The 17,125-nt window shown below is 44.6% G+C and overlaps 1 protein-coding gene across 12 annotated transcripts in view; it reads left to right on the top strand.

Moving 5' to 3' along the window:
* Window positions 1-17,125, top strand: part of MAP4 (microtubule associated protein 4) — a 421,944-nt gene that overhangs the window by 228,804 nt on the left and 176,015 nt on the right. For all 12 annotated transcript variants that reach the window (XM_033931948.1, XM_033931947.1, XM_033931950.1 and 9 more), the window contains one exon: window positions 9,415-9,558. In XM_033931948.1, the coding sequence (XP_033787839.1) occupies window positions 9,415-9,558 (144 nt within the window). The remainder of the gene's footprint in view (window positions 1-9,414; window positions 9,559-17,125) is intronic.

The raw sequence follows: 17,125 nt of genomic DNA, 5'->3' as shown, positions 1-17,125 counted from the left end.
CCTGAGAAGTCTCCCATTTCGATAGTCTTTACTTCAGGAGGATTTAGATAAAGGTCTGGCAGTCGGTTCCCTGAAAATTCAGGTTGCAGGCCTTTCGTGTTTTCGAGCACACAAAGGCACTAGTTCACTTACTGCTCATCCAGATGTGATTAGGTTTATGAGGGGGGCACTTCATGCACATGCTTCCTTGCATCATCTTTTTTCTTTGTGAAATCTTGAAGAGGCCCCTTTTGAACCACTAAAGGATATTTCTCTTCTGGACCTAACAATCAAGACTTGTCTTTTTTTTTTTTTTAACACATTCTTAACTTCTGAAATACTATCTTGATTAATCTGATACCTCATTGAGTAAAATGTTTTACGAAAAAGCCTTTGGGTTATTCCATGCCAAATGGTCCAGAGCTTTCCACTCACTCATCTCAGAAACTGATTAAATTTTTTTGGTAGATATCCAGAGTTTGGGGGCATGATCTCAACATAACAAATTCACTTATATACCGCAGTTAACATCAATCAAAGAGACTGTACAAGCACAGTGTATTGTCATATTCAGAAGAATTTGTAAAATAAGTAGGTCTTTAGCATTTTTCTAAAGGAAAGATAGGAGTTAAAAAAGCTTATCAGGATAGAAAAAGGTTTATGATCCAGCTTAAAAAGGTAAAATTCTATGGAAAAATCTTTTGTATTTGCAATCTTTTACAGTATGGAATGTAAATCAAAAATGCCAAGAAAAATGTTTTCTGTCAGTAAATTTAAAGTGATCAATAATATAATCAGGTATAAGGCCAAATAATATCTTATAATAGGGACGACCTAAAACTCATTGTTCGCCTCATCCAAAGATGCTCTTCACTACTTCAGCCTTGGCTCATCCTGTTCCGAGAGGCCTACGTACTTTTTTGAAGCATGCCTTATTGTTTGGAAAGAAATCTGTTTTGGTACATTGGCTAGATGTGCATCCTCCTACCTTGTCACAATGGCGATCCTTGATGATTTATCAGTTGAAGATGGAACGTTGTGACATTCCTGAGATGGACTCCGTTAAGGCCATCAATTACAACTTTGGGAGCCTTTTTGGGCCTCTTTGACCGGGTATGCTCATAGCCATGTATTGAATATTTGACTAGGTAGTTATTTTCTGGTATTGTCTGTGACATTTGCTCTTCTGCTGCTCCATGCCTTTTATTTATTTCTTTCTTTCTTTCTATTTCTTTCTTTTTATTTATTTTGGGTGGGGGAGGGGGATGTTTTTATGGTTTTGAAAATTTGCTCTATGCTGTATTCTTATTTCTGGTTTTCGTTTGTGCTTTTGACCAATAAACAGTTGTGCAATAATAGGTACAACCTAACTTGACTGATATTCTTGCCTCAACTGGGAGCCAAAGTAGCTTCCAATATAATTTAGTTACATGATCAAATTTTTTCAAATTGAAAATCAACTGAACATCCATGTTCTGAATGAATTGCACCTTTTGATATTCTTTTTACTGGAGGCTAGATAAATGATGTTACATTAATCCAAGAAATTCAAAATCAGTGATTGTACCAGTAGTCTAAATGAGGAAGGATCAAAATATGCCCTAATTGATCACAATTTCTATAGTATAAAATAAGTTTTCCTAACTATTGCATTAGGAAAACTTATTATCCCAGGAAAAGCAGGCAGCTATTCTCACATATGGATGACGTCATCGGAGCCCGGATGCGGAAGCCTCGCAAGCAGACTTGCTTGTAGAAACTAGAAGTTTCGAGTTGACTGCACTGCGCATGCTCGAGTGCCTTCCCGCCCAGCATAGGGCGTGTCTCCTCAGTTCTCCACAGAGCTGAGAAGTCCATCTTTGACTCTCTGCATTTAACTTTTTAACTTCGTGCCTTCTCTACACCGAGGTTTGTGTTGTTTTTCTTCATGAATCGCTGTTTGTACTTTATTTTATTTCTAGTTTAAAAAAAAAATTTATTTCTTCTGTTCGGCTGCTGGGGCAGGCCGCTCGGCCGCAGCCCAGGGGCTTCGACCTTACAGCGGCTGTTTTTCCTTCTATGTCCCGGCCAGTGACAGGCTTCAAGAAGTGTAGCCAGTGTCAACGTGCGATTTCTCTCACGGACCCTCACACCAGGTGCCTCAAGTGCCTTGGGCCACAACATCATCCTAAGTCATGCAAACGCTGTGCTACTCTTCAACCTCGAGCCCTTAAACGTCATTTACTTTCAGTGGAGAAGCTCTTCCAGATGAATTCGTCCACTTCTTCGACTCCGAAGCCGACCTCAGTCTCGCCTTCGACCAAGGGCCCTCCTGCCTCCACTGCTTCGACTTCGAGCCTCATACAGACCGTCTTCGTTTGCAACAGCTCTTTCCTCGACGACGTCTGCTATATCTTCCCCTGTATCCTCAGGTCAGATAGTTCAGCAGACAGTTCCTCAGTGGACCCTAGCTTCTCAATGGATGCAGGTTTGCGACCCACTTTCTCAACACATAACACTCACTCCTTCTTTGAAGCAGTCTCTCCATTGATGGATGCTCTCTTCCAATCTCTCCAGAGGCTTGCTGTTTCAAACGCCCCTTCATCAGAAGGACCTTACAACAGATTCTTCGACCTATGCTTGGGGCACTCATCTCAATGGTCTCCGTCCACATGGCCCCTGGACCAGTACAGATCATCAATGTAACATAGTAGATGACGGCAGATAAAGACCCGAATGGTCCATCCAGTCTGCCCAACCTGATTCAATTTAAATTTTTTAATTTTTTCTTCTTAGCTTTACCCAGTACTGTGCTTGGGTTCCAACTGCCGAAATCTCTGTTAAGACTTACTCCAGCCCATCTACACCCTCCCAGCCATTGAAGCCCTCCCCAGCCCATCCTCCACCAAACGGCCATATACAGACACAGACCGTGCAAGTCTGCCCAGTACTGGCCTTAGTTCAATGTCACATCAATCTGTTGGAATTCAGAGCGATTTTCAAGGCTCTCAACGCTTTTCAATATCTTCTTCACGACCAGGTAGTCCTCATTTGGATGGACAACCAAGTCGCCATGTATTATGTCAGCAAACAGAGAGGGACGGGATCTGCCTGCCTTTGTCAAGAAGCTCTGAAGGTTTGGGACTGGGCAATCCTCCACAACCCCTTCCTCAAAGCTGACTACATCCAAGGGGCGAAAAATTGCTTGGCGGACAACTTGAGTCGTCTTCTGCAACCTTACGAATAGACACTATTTCTCGCCTCTTCATCACATTTTTTCACAGTGGGGAACGCCTCAGATAGACCTCTTTGCAGCTCCCCACAACTACAAACTGCCTCAGTTTTGCTCCAGGATATACTCTCCTCATCGCCTCTAGGCAGATGCTTTTCTTCTGGATTGGACGAATCTCTTCCTCTATGCATTCCCTCTCATTCTCAAGACTCTGGTCAAGTTGAAGAATGATCATGCCACCATGATTCTGATTGCTCCTCAGTGGCCGAGACAACCTTGGTACTCCCTTCTACTTCAACTCAGCAGCAGGGAGCCATACCTTCTACCAGTTTTTCCTTTTCTGCTTACACAGAGTCAGATCTCTCTGCTTCATCCCAACCTGCAGTCTCTACATCTGACAGCTTGGTATCTCTCAACATGACTCCTCTTCAGTTTTCTCAAACTGTCAGAGACAGTTGTCTCAAACTGCCAGAGACATTTTAGAGGCTTCTAGAAAACCTACTACTAGACAATGCTATCTCCAAAAATGGACTAGATTTTCTATGTGGTGTTTTTCTCATGATAAGGAACCTCAACATTCCTCCTTATCTTCTGTTTTGGATTACCTTTTGCACTTTCCACTTCTGGCCTCAAGTCTACATTGATCCGAGTCCATCTCAGCCTATTGAAGGGAAACTACTCGCTGCTCATCCGGTGGTTTCCAGAAGGACTTTTCAATTTCAAACCTCCTCTCAAACCGCCTCCTGTGGTTTGGTACCTCAATGTTGTCCTTGCTCAATTAATGAAGCCTCCATTTGAACCAATTGACAAGGCTCATCTGAAGTATCTCACTTGGAAAGTGTTGTTTCTCATTGCCCTCACTTCTGCTCGAAGAGTCAGTGAGCCGCAAGCTTTAGTTGCTGATCCACCTTTCACTGTGTTCCATCATGACAAGGTGGTCTTTCATACTCATCCTAAATTCCTCCCTAAAGTGGTTTCAGAATTTCATCTCAACCAATCCATTGTTCTTCCGGTGTTTTTTTCCAAAGCCTGATTCTCATCCTGGAGAATCAGCTCTTCATACTCTGGACTATAAACGTGCTTTGGCCTTCTATTTGGAACGCACCAAACCACACAGAACTGCTCCTCAACTTTTTGTCTCCTTCAATCCAAACAAGTTGGGACATCCGATCTCTAAGCGTACCATCTCCAATTGGGTGGCTGCTTGTATCTCATTCTGCTATGCCCAGGCTGGATTACCCCTACACAGTAGAGTCATAAGAACATAAGAACATAAGCAGTGCCTCCGCCAGGTCAGACCGTAGGTCCATCCTGCCCGGCAGTCCGCTCCCGCGGCGGCCCAAACAGGTCACGACCTGTCTGAATCACCAGAAGGGGCTCCCTTGCCACCTTGGTTTCTCATTGAAGTCCTATCTTCCCATCGAAGTCCAAGACCTGTTGGGTTTCTATACTTATTACCTGGTTAGCTTTCTATACTTGTGTTACATCCCAGCTCCTCCCTCAGTATCCCACGATCCCTTTATCCTTCAGGAATCCGTCCAATCCCTGTTTGAATCCCTGTACCGTACTCTGCCTGATCACTTCCTCCGGTAGCGCATTCCAAGTGTCCATGACCCTTTGGGTGAAAAAAAACTTCCTTGCATTTGTTTTGAACCTATCTCCCTTCAGTTTCTCTGAATGCCCCCTCGTACTTGTTGTCCCCTTCAGTCTGAAGAATCTGTCCCTATCCACCCTCTCTATGCCCCTCATGATCTTGAAGGTCTCTGTCATATCTCCCCTGAGCCTCCTTTTTTCCAGAGAGAAGAGCCCCAGCCTATCCAACCTCTCGGCGTATGGGCAGTGTTCCAGCCCTTTTACCAGTTTCGTTGCTCTCCTTTGGACTCTCTCAAGTACCGCCATGTCCTTCTTGAGGTGCGGCGACCAATACTGAACGCAGTATTCCAGATGTGGACGCACCATCGCTCGATACAATGGCATGATGACTTCCCGCGTCCTGGTTGTTATGCCCCTCTTTATGGTGCCCAGCATCCTGTTGGCTTTTTTCGAGGCTGCTGCGCACTGTGCAGATGGCTTCAATGATGCATCCACCAGCACACCCAAGTCTCTCTCAAGTCTGCTGTCTCCCAACAATGCCCCCCCCCCAATTTGTAGTTGAACAACGGGTTCTTTTTCCCTATATGCATGACCTTGCATTTTTCCACGTTAAAGCGCATTTGCCATTTGTTTGCCCAGTCTTCCAGCTTGTCCAGGTCCCTTTGCAGGTCCTCACACTCCTCCCTGGAACTAACTCTGCCGCACAGTTTGGTATCGTCTGCAAATTTTATAACCTCGCACTTTGCCTCCTTTTCCAGGTCATTGATAAATATGTTGAAGAGTAACGGCCCCAGCACCGATCCCTGTGGCACACCGCTTGTGACTCCCCGCCAGTCAGAATATTGGCCCTTCACTCCGACCCTCTGCAGTCTACCCGACAACCAGTGCTTGATCCATCTGTGCACATCCCCTCCCACCCCGTGGTTCCACAGCTTCCTAAGCAGCCTTTCATGTGGCACCTTGTCGAAAGCCTTTTGAAAATCGAGGTAAATGATGTCTATGGGTTCCCCATTGTCCACCCGACTGCTTATTCCCTCAAAGAAGTACAGAAGGTTCGTTAGGCACGACCTTCCCTTACAGAATCCGTGCTGGCTTGTTCTCAGTAGGCCATTCCTCTCGATGTGCTCGCAAATGCCATCCTTGATCATAGCTTCCACCATCTTCCCTATAATTGAAGTCAGGCTCACCGGCCTGTAGTTCCCGGGGTCACCCCTCGATCCCTTCTTGAAGATAGGTGTGACATTCGCCAATTTCCAGTCCTCTGGTACCTCACCAGTTTTCAAGGATAGGTTGCAAACATGCTGGATTGTGCCCGCTATTTCTTGTCTTAGTTCCTTCAGAACCCTTGGGTGGATCCCGTCCGGGCCCGGTGATTTACCGCATTTTAACCTGTCTATCTGTTTGAGGACATCCTCCTTACTTACCTCTATGTGCTCCAATTTTTCGGCCTGTTCCCCACTCATGAGCTCCTCTGAGTCCGGTATATTAGATGTGTCTTCGCTCGTGAAAACCGACGAGAAGAACGTGTTCAACCTCTCAGCTACCTCTTTATCCTCCTTAATCACTCCCTTCCTATCCCCATCGTCCAACGGCCCCACCTCCTCTCTCGCTGGTCGCTTCCCCTTTACGTAACTGAAGAATGCCTTGAAGTTTTTCGCCTCCCTGGCCAGCCCCTCTTCGTATTCCCCTTTCGCTTTTCTAACCTCTCGGTGGCATTCCTTTTGGCATTTCCTGTGCGCCTGGTGATTTTCCTCCGTTTGGTCCTTTTTCCATCTCCGGAAGGATACTTTTTTGTCATTTATTGCCCTCTTTACTTCAGTTGACATCCAAACCGGGTCCTTTGACCGCTTATTCTTGCAGCCTTTCCTGAAACTGGGGACGTACATTCTTTGTGCTTCCTGCAGGGTGTCCCTGAATAGGGTCCAGGCGCTTCCTACAGTCTCCATCCTAAAGATGTTTCTGAGCTTCCTCCCCACCATTTCCCTCATAGCAACATAGTTTCCTTTCCTGAAGTTGAGCGCAGTTGTTGCGGTCCTCCTTACTATGGGTGTCCTCCTTTCTAATGTGAATCTGATCGCGTTGTGGTCACTGTTGCCTAGTGGTCCTCCCACTTCTACCCCTCTTGCAGGCCCCCCTAATCCGTTTAGGATGAGGTCAAGAGTAGCACCCCCTCGCGTCGGTTCCCTGACTAGTTGCTCCATGAAGCAGTCCCTCATAGCTTCTACAAATCCTGTTTCCCTAGTGCAGTTGGAGTGACCCGTACTCCAGTCTATTCCCGGGTAGTTGAAGTCCCCCATCACTGTTACACTTCCAGTCCTGCATTCCTGTCTCAGTTCCGCTTCCAAGTTGTGTCCGACTCCTTCTGGCGTACCAGGTGGGCGATAGTACAGCCCCAGTTTTATGCCTGCACCCTTGTTTCCCGGCAATTTGACCCATAGCGATTCCAGCCCCTCTGCCTTCGTTGCCATATCCATCCTGACCGAGTGGATAGAGTCCTTTATATATAGTGCTATGCCTCCCCCCTTCTTGTGGGTCCTGTCCCTCCTGTAGAGCTTGTACCTCGGCAGCGCCACATCCCATTGATTTTCCTCTGTCCACCAGGTTTCTGCAATTCCAATTATATCTAGGTCCTCCCCCTTGGCCACGACTTCTAGTTCACCCATCTTGGCCATGAGGCTTCTTGCATTTGCGTATAAGCACCACAGGTCCCGTAGGTCCCTTCGTTTTTCCTCCACCTCTGCATTTACCTGGGCCGCCTGCCCATAAAGTCAGAGCAATGGCAGCTTCAGTAGCTTTCCTCAGATCTACACCTATTGAGGAGATTTGCAAGGCTGCTACTTGGTCCTCAATTCATACTTTCACTTCTCACTATTGTCTGGATGTTTTCTCCAGACGGGATGGCCAGTTTGGCCAGACAGTATTACAAAATTTATTCTCCTAATTTGCCAACTCTCCCACCATCCCATTCTGGTTAGCTTGGAGGTCACCCATATGTGAGAATAGGCTGCCTGCTTGTCCTGGGATAAAGCACAGTTACTTACCGTAACAGGTGTTATCCAGGGACAGCAGGCAGCTATTCTCACAACCCACCCACCTCCCCTGGTTGGCTTTTCTCTGCTAGCTATCTGAACTGAGGAGACGCACCCTACGCTGGGCAGGAAGGCACTCGCGCAGGTGCGGTCGACTCAAAACTTCTAGTTTCTACAAGCAAGTCTGCTTGCGAGGCTTCCGCATCCGGGCTCTGTCGATGATGTCACCCATATGTGAGAATAGCTGCCTGCTGTCCCTGGATAATACTTGTTATGGTAAGTAAGTTGCTTTTTATGCTATGGAAATTGTGATTGATTAGGGCATATTTTGATCCTCAGCTAGGTCCAGAGTTAGGGACCCCTTTATTTGGGCCATTATTTTGTATCTGTGGAAGATGCCGACTAGGGGCCCTCCTTGAAATTGAACCAGTTAACATTCAATTTCCCCTTTACCAGATGTCATTCTCAAGTGATGAAATACAAACTTTGACATTGTATTTGGTGTGTGTTGGGGGGGGGGGGGGGTTCCGAAGTGGTTTTCAACGTGTGGTTTATCCAGATATGTAGAATTTGTCCCACTTATTAGCCCTGAGATCTGGTGTTGCAGGGGTTTCAAAAATAAAAATTGGGGTTTCATTACTTTATAGGGAAATAGAAATATCAGAACAATTCCATCCTTATTAAGGAAGAACTATTAATTTCTGCTGCCAGATTAAGTGGGCTGTCTTATTTAAACCCCCCCCCCCAAAAAAAAAAAAAAAACAACAACACAAAAACCCACCCTATATTGTGTAGATTACTTTCACATTTTTGGAGATGAAGAAGCTACTTCTCAGCAAGTGCTCTGAATTTCCAGGGGCATCTCTTCCCCTTTCTCTAGTCTTGTATTGACAGGCTTGGCCTGTGACATGTCACATGAGCCTATTTTATGAGATCATTACATGTTCCATGGCTCGCTTCAGATAGTTAATCAGTAGGATGAAGTGATAGCTAATATGTCAGAATTATTTTGATCTGTTGGAAAATTTTATCCAACCTTGTATAACTGCACACTAGATGGCTGAGTATTGAACTGACCAGATCATTAAGTACACATAACATTTCATATTCCTGAATGCATAGGTCTAAATCTTGTTTTCCTTTGTACTCCTCATGATATCGTTTCAAAGACCCCAAAGTTTTAGTGGCTTTAAGGTGGTCAGCTATTGTGTAAACCACCAGCTTTAATCAAATGTTAATGCAGAGTGAGTTGTCTAAGCTGAAAAGAGCATAAAATGTTAAGTTAATTACTTAATCATTTAAAAAAAGAAATCATATTTTTTTTCTTACTACACTACTGTTCAACCAAGTAGGGCACGGGTTCTGTAGCAGTTTCAAACTCTTAATATAATATAAATGTGTTAAAAAATCTGCTTTGAAGCATCGGGGAATAATTGTGCTTTGCTTATTAGAATTTCATAGTCATCTGCTCAAGTGGTTCTCTATCTCACACAGGAGCCTCTCTCCGAAGCAGTCTGGCCAATCTCCATGTGTAGTGCTTTGAGTCCTTGAGACACCTTTCTGTTAGTGGTGATCTTTTTTTTTTCTTTCCCCACGGCTTAGTAACCCCAGGAGAGACACCCAGTGAGGAGTCTCTGAAGGAAACATCCTTTTTTCCTATGGAGCCAATGAAGGATGGCCACACAGCAATGGTCTGGCAACCAACTGAACAAGAGCAGCTAGCACTTGACAGACATCATATACCAGGTAGGGTGTGTAGGTAATTTGAAGGTCTTTAAAGAATGAATTTTCTGCTGAAGCAATAAGCATGGTAGTTCAAAGTGGTGATTATGAATTTAGACAAACTGACTATGAAACTAGACTGCAGTCACTTCCATTATTTTGTTGGACTTTCTCTGGTGCAAACTTGATTTTACTGATTTCAATAATGTGGCACCATTGTATGAGATTTGCAAACCAGTTTGAGTCCCTGATTCACCTTTTATCAGTATAAGCTCCTAGATCTTTGCATTGGTTATCTCCCAATTTATGAAGTTAGACCAGGGATGGGAACCCTGATCCTTAAGACCCACAATCTAATTGCGTTTTCAACATGTCCATAATGACTGTGTATGACACCTGTTTGCATACAATGGAAATAGGGGTTAGAATACAAGAAAGCAGATGGTAAGTAGAAAAGAAGCAGACCATATATAATCAGTCTTTTCTAGTGCAGTGTGTCTAATAGTCCTAAATGCTAGGGTTATGCATCTGAGTCCGCAAGTTGCTTGCAGAATCACTCATTTTTCAGCTCTCAGAATCACCCATTTTTCGGCTCCACTTCCTTTCCTGTAGACTTGCTCTTATCTCCTCAGTTTATCTTCTGCAAGCAAGTTGCTCAGATGTGTTTCTGATCTGCTTTGCAGTTTTATTATTTTCAGGGTTTTCCTGTCGTTAAGTTTGAGCTCGGTGCTCAGAGGATTCCTCTTGTTAGGACCTCTGACTGGGAGAAGACAAAGACTCGTGTGGCAGAAGTCTGCTCTTAGCAGGATCAGCCCTTGGGGGTCACCTATCTAGCCATCATGCTGTAATATTTATGGAGCTCGGGAGTTGCCTTGAGTAGCTACGTGCATCTCTGATTTATCAGGAGCTTGATTGCAGGTTGGGTCTGACTTGGCTGGGATTAATAACAGGCCAACTGTGTGGTCCTCCCACTGTTGTGGTGAGAGAATTTCTGAGGTTGAGGCTCAGTTCAACATCGGCAGCCCGAAGACCAAACCTGTGAGGCAGAGTTCTTCTCCATTTGTTCCAGCTGTACTTCTGAGCTGAGGCAGGCAGGTGTACCATATGGCACAGTAAGTAAGGCTATTATAGTCTAAGAGGAAATTCAGAGAAGTGGGGGTCAAACTTGAGGATTTTTGGGGCCAGAGCTAGGGTCCCCCTCCTCCAAAACCCCTTTTCCTGTAGTTTTTGAATTTCAGCGGATCCCTGGGCTGTTTTTGGTGCAAATTCACTGGTGGCGGCCAACTTGAATTTTAAAAAGTTTTCTTTCTAAACCTCCATCTGCCTCGAAACTCCTTAATTTTGCTTAAAATCAATAGGGATGGACCCCTCAGGCCTTTCTACTCCTGTATCATGTCGGTTTGTGCAGGATGGTCAGTTGAGGAGCATCCTTGTGCCACGGAGCATGTGGGGGAAGGTCAGAAGCCTTCGGCTCAGCCTCTTCTGAGTTCTCCAGGGCTGGGTATCTGCAGAATACTTGATGCTAGTGAAGAGGCCCTTTTCAGAGACCTCTGAAGGAGATTCAGCTAAGCGCAGACACATGAACACCATGGAGCCCAGGAAACCTTCAGGGCGTCCCCTGCCGGGGTGATTGAGACCCCTTGTGCAAGGCTTCACTCCAGATTTTGTGAGCCTGATGTGGAATGCTTATTTAAATTGCCAAGGTCCTTCCAGTGTCCGCTGGAGGTGCGACAGTTGTTGTGGCACCAGGGATTAGTCCTCAGCCCGTTCCAAATGCAGACGAGGACCCAGAGCTCAACCAGGATATTCAGTCTGACATTGACTGGGAGGATGGAAAGTCCAATTACATGCTTTTATTGTCCCAGGATACAGTTTCCCTGGCAGGGTCTGGTTTTCTGCATGAGACCACTAGACAAGAATCGGTGGTAGCCCTGGACCAGGTGAAAGACCCAATGGTGTGACAGCTGTTGGAAGACATCAATGCTCCCAGGCATAATAGCTAATTTGCTGCATGAATTGCAGCTGGAATTTCCGCCAGCCTCCACATCACAGTACTCAGTTATGAGCGGCTCAGTGACTCATCCACGTTATTTCCCTCGCATCCTGACATCACGAAGCTATTAACTCATCACTGGAAGTCTCCAGAGGGGTCCCTGCGAGTTGCCAAGACTATGGCTAAGCTTTACCCCATGACTCTGGATTTTCAACAATAAATTGTGTAACAGCATGTCTCAATGGATGAGAGAGTATGCAATCAAATTCTTCGAGAGTAGTCCAGCTTTGACTACCTCCTAACCCTCATCACAATGTTATCTTAAACACCCAGACCCTCAGAAATGCCACCAAGATACTCAAGTCTGTTTCATTATATCTGACTTTACGCATTCAATCCTCACCGGGTCTCTTATAAAACAATAAATACTTTCTAATAAATCTCTTTTATATTAGTGATTTTAATAGTACTTAGCTTAAAGTGGTCAAATGCTGAGGGATACAAAAGCCGACATGTTTAACCCCGAGGGTTTCTTCAGGGCTGCTATCCCTACAATAGAGGAAAACCTCGTGATTAAAAACTTTATTGCATTTATCGTTTAGTATCGACCTGTATGAAGAGTAGCTTCATACAGGTGAGGATTATATTTGAGAGTTTGTGATATGTATTAACAAGATAGTGATTAGAGAATGACACAAAATTCATCACCATTCCCGTCCCCACGGATAACCGCGGGAAACCATCTTCATGTCATTCTATAAGGAAAGAGGGAAGAATCAGAGTATGAATGGCCACAACCACTGACCCGCAAGCTTTGCTTTGAAGAATGCTGGTGTAGAAGGACTGAGGTTGAAACAGACACTACAGAATGACAGTCTCTGGTATCCAGAGCAGATATTGTGATGTCATAATGCCTCATTCCACCAGTGCCTAAGAGCCAATCACATCAGTGATGTCACAATGGCTTCATTATCCTTGGCTCACATAAGAATCAGAGTATGAATGGCCACAACCACTGACCCGCAAGCTTTGCTTTGAAGAATGCTGGTGTAGAAGGACAGAGGATGAAATAGACACTAGAAAATGACATAAGTTTATTGGGACGGGAACGGTGATGAATTTTGTCACCGTGTCATTCTCTAATAGTGATATAGTGAAAATGTCGATGCTAAACGATAAATGCAATAAAGTTTTTAATCACGAGGTTTTCCTCTATTGTAGGGATAGCAGCCCTGAAGAAACCCTCGGGGTGAAACATGTCGGCTTTTGTATCCCTCAGCATTTGACCACTTTAAGCTAAGTACTAATAAAATCACTAATATAAAAGAGATGTATTAGAAAGTATTTATTGGTGAGGATTGAATGCGTAAAGCCAGATACTATGAAACAGACTTGAGTACTGTATCTTGGTGGCATTTCTGAGGGTCTGGGTGTTTAAGATAACATTGTGATGAGGGTTAGGAGGTAGTCGAAGCTGGACGACTCGAAGAATTTGTCTGGATTTTCGACAGCACGTTTTTATTGCAGTTTTGGTGTAAGTTGCATGTCGCTCACCAGATGATTGACTTGCCCCTGAATCAGCCATTTCGGGTGGAACACGGCCACATTGAGCAGTTTTTGCATCCTGAGAGTACATTGAAAATGACTTTGATTTTATTATATATGGTCTGCTGCTTTTCTACTTGCTTCAATGGAAGCAGTACAGTGGTACCTCGGTTTACGAGTGCACCGGTTTGCGAGTGTTTTGCAAGACGAGCAAAACATTCGCAAAATTGGCGCTTCGATTTGCGAGCGCCCCCCCCCCCCCCCCGCAATCCGGCACCCCCCCGCCGCCATCGGGCACCCCCCCCCGCCGCGACTTGAGGTCCCCCCAACCCACCCGAACCCTCTTCTTACTTTTCTGTAGCCTCCGCACTGGCACTGGCACCAGCATGTCCTGTGCGTGGTGCCGGTGCCTGAAGATGTGCTTCCTGTGCTGGGCCTGAGAGTTCACGTCAAACGTGAACTCTCACGTCGAACATGAACTCTCAGGCCCAGCTCAGGAAGCAGATCTTCAGGCACCGGCATGCACAGGACATGCTGATGCCGGTACCGCTGCGGAGGCTACAGAAAAGTAAGAAGAGGGTTCGGGTGGGTTTGGGGGACCTCAGGTCGCGGCGGGGGGGGGGGTGCCCGATGGCGGCGGGGGGTGGGGGTGCCGGTTCGCGGGGGGGAGGGTGCCTGTTCACGGGGGGGGCCTTTGGGGGGAGCAATGCCGGTTCTCGTGGGGGGAGGAGCAGCGCTGCTGGCCTCTTGGGGGGGGGGGAACATATCAAAGCAAGTTTCCCTTACTTCCTTTGGGGAAACTTGCTTTGATATACGAGCATTTTGGATTACGAGCATGCTCCTGGAACGGATTATGCTCGTAATCCAAGGTACCACTGTACTTGCAAATCAATCTCGTGCATATCCATTGTGGAAATCTTGAAAACCCGATTGGATTGTGGCCCTCTGATTAGGGTTGCCCACGCTTTGAGTTAGACTGAACAAAGATTTGTAGTTACCAAGTATAGGAAATACTTTTAATGGTCCAAGTAATTGTGTCTGTATTGCAGGGTGGGTGATGCCTTTAGACCTGTCCTTGGAGCTCTCTGGCAAGTCAAGTTTTCAAGATATCAACAATAAATATTCATGAGAGATTTGCATGTACTGCTTCTACTGCATGCAGATCTCTCAGGATACTTGTATGCATATCCTGAAAACCTGACTGGCTTGGGAGCTCCCAGGGCAAACTTGAGAACTGCTGCTTTGGACAACTGAAATTACTTTTCCAATGATAAAGTGGGGCAATGAAGACCATGTAGGAGCTACTCTAGCACACTAGTATTTGCTGCTTTTATCCTTGATTATGGTGCTTCAGGAGGACATTGAAGGGTTGGAAGTGACGTCACCGACTAATATGATCACCTAAGCATAGTGCTCCAAGCAATCTGCACACAACCCACTAGATATCCCCTCCCCCATCATTCAAGTTGGGACTTCTATTTTCTACTGCATCAAATTTTGTCTCCCTGTTTGCTACAATATAGTATACTTCCTGGAGCTCTGGGGGCTTTCAGTTTAAGAAGATTTGCTCTCAGGATCGCCATCATAACAGCAAAATGGCACCTGCTCCAGCAGCCGATGTGACTACATTGGCTCAAACCGCACCTGATGAGACACATGAATTCAAACCAGAGTTTTATCATGGACAAGCAAGGAGACAATTTGAATTCAATTGCGACCTTCGGCACCATTTTACAAGAAATTCAGACAGACCTGAAAGCAGTTTGCACAGAACTGACCTCCCTAGCTTCTGATATAAGAGGTGAGATATCAGAATTGGGTCATAGAATAGAAGAACTTGAGGGTTATTTCGATGAGCATAACGAGGTGCTTTCTAGCCTTGTTAACGCAACAGCATGATTATAAACAGAGAAACAAATTTTTTTAAAAAGGCAAGCGAGATGTCTAAAATAACAAAGGATATCATTTATTAACTTAAAAAGAGAGAAACATATATTTTAAACAAAATTGAAGAACTGTAAAATTGCAGCAGGCATTGCAACATTCATGTCTGGGGGCTTCTGGAAACGCCTGACTATAATATTTGTGAACTGGTAGTTCAAAAAATAGCAGCCGTGCTGCTAATAGAAGGTCAGCATCCAGTTTCAGAAGCAGATATTCGATTAGTTCATCTGGCAGTAAAAACATCCCAGGGTAAAATGGACAATTTGTCCATCTCAACTTTACCAAACTTTGCACTCTATCATAGAGCTGCTTTTTTTTTTTTTTTTTAAGAAACATTTTACAGAAGAGCAAAAACAAACAGGCAGTAATGGCCAGAACTCAATACCAGAACAATAACAGAGAATATGCAAACAGACAATCCAATTTAGTTATCTCCCCCTAAACCCAACAAAAAGCAAGCAAGGACAGGCGTTAAGGTGAAGACAGCATAACTACGAGCAGACAGTCAATGAATTCCAAAAGGGTTCCCACATAGACTGAAACTTGCGACCTTTAGGAGAGTCCAGTGAGGATACCTGTCGTTGTTCCATCTGCAAATGATTAATAATAAGCACCCTCCATTGTGCCAAAGTGGGAGATTCCGGGATAAGCCAATGCAGTAATATAGCCTTAACACCAAGAAGAGAGGCAAGTTTTGGAAAAGCCCTCATTCCTCGAGGTACCGGGGTGACCATTATAAGCAAATACTGTAAGCTGAGTCAAAAGACAGAGATACGGATCAAGTATGCTCTTCCAAAAATAATGAATCATCGAGCAGTGATAGAACATGTGACCCAAAGTAACACCAGAATTGCCACATATAAGACAGAGAGAATCCATGTGAAGAGTCGGAGTATGCTTGATTAGGCGAAATATGATAATGCATCACCAGTTTATATGCAGTTTCCCACAGAGACGCAGGAAGGCTTAGTTGGAACATCCAACGAAGATAACGCCAAAGCTGGATGATCGATAAAGTCACCTCCAAGTCCACAGACCAACGAGCACACAACTGAGAATAATCATAATCTGGAAGAAACTCGAGCAAGCTTTGGCGATGAAAACGTAACGTAATCTCATTTTGAGCAGTAAGGCAAAGGGTCAAAGAGATCACCCGCAAGGAAAGAATATAATGGCGCAATTGCCAATAAGCATAGAAATCCTGTGCAGGCAACAAATATTCGGTCTGTAAAGAAGAAAAGGAACGCAAAACCCCACCATCCATAAGAACCTGGTAGAGATAACAGAGACCTCTTCTTTGCCAAAAAGAGAAAGTTTTAGAAGTCCTTCCAGGCTCAAAATCCGGATTGCTTTGAATAGGCAACAAAGGAGAACAATCTGAGCGAATAAGTGCTTCCAAGCCACACGCATAGCAGAGTAGATATTGTTTATTGTTTACTGAAAGCTTCTATACCGCTGCTAATGGCTGGGGAGTCAATTCAGAGTGTTTTATATGAGCTTCTGTAAAGGTGTTAAAATACAGAGATTGCATTTCCTGGGATGGTTTCTATACAGATATTATTAAACTATAATAAATACATTATTAAACCGTAATCAATACTTGTGCTTTGTAATGAGTCATTGAGTTGTTGGATGAAATAAAGGACATTTATGAAATAAATTGAGTCCACCTATCTATATAGGACATTTCCACTCCTTGTTTTGTGCACTAATATATTGGTCTATTAACATTACCTACAACTTGTTTGACCCTTGTTTCTGCATAAATTGAAACCTTCCCCTCCACTTTATTTATTTATTTTTTCAATTTTCTATACTGTTCTCCCAGGGGAGCTCAAAATGGTTTACATGCATTTATTCAGGTACTCAAGCAGTTTTCCCTGTCTGTCCCGGCGAGCTCACTGCCTTTTTCTGGCAAAATTAAGTGCATCAACCTTTCAAATGTGAATGTGGTGGTCTACATTCCTCTGTAACTTCAAAGACCAATGCTAGTATGGCCATTTCTCTGTTCACACCAAAGGAACATGTGCTGTTTATGAAGTTTTGAGTATGGAAGTAATATTTTAGTCTGATCTCATTGACTCAACAGATTTATTGAGACTTTTTGAG

Source organism: Geotrypetes seraphini, chromosome 2, assembly GCF_902459505.1.
Source record: "Geotrypetes seraphini chromosome 2, aGeoSer1.1, whole genome shotgun sequence".
NCBI lineage: Eukaryota > Metazoa > Chordata > Amphibia > Gymnophiona > Dermophiidae > Geotrypetes > Geotrypetes seraphini.
The sequence above is the reverse complement of the archived record's forward strand: the minus strand, read 5'-3'. Positions and strand labels throughout refer to the sequence as shown.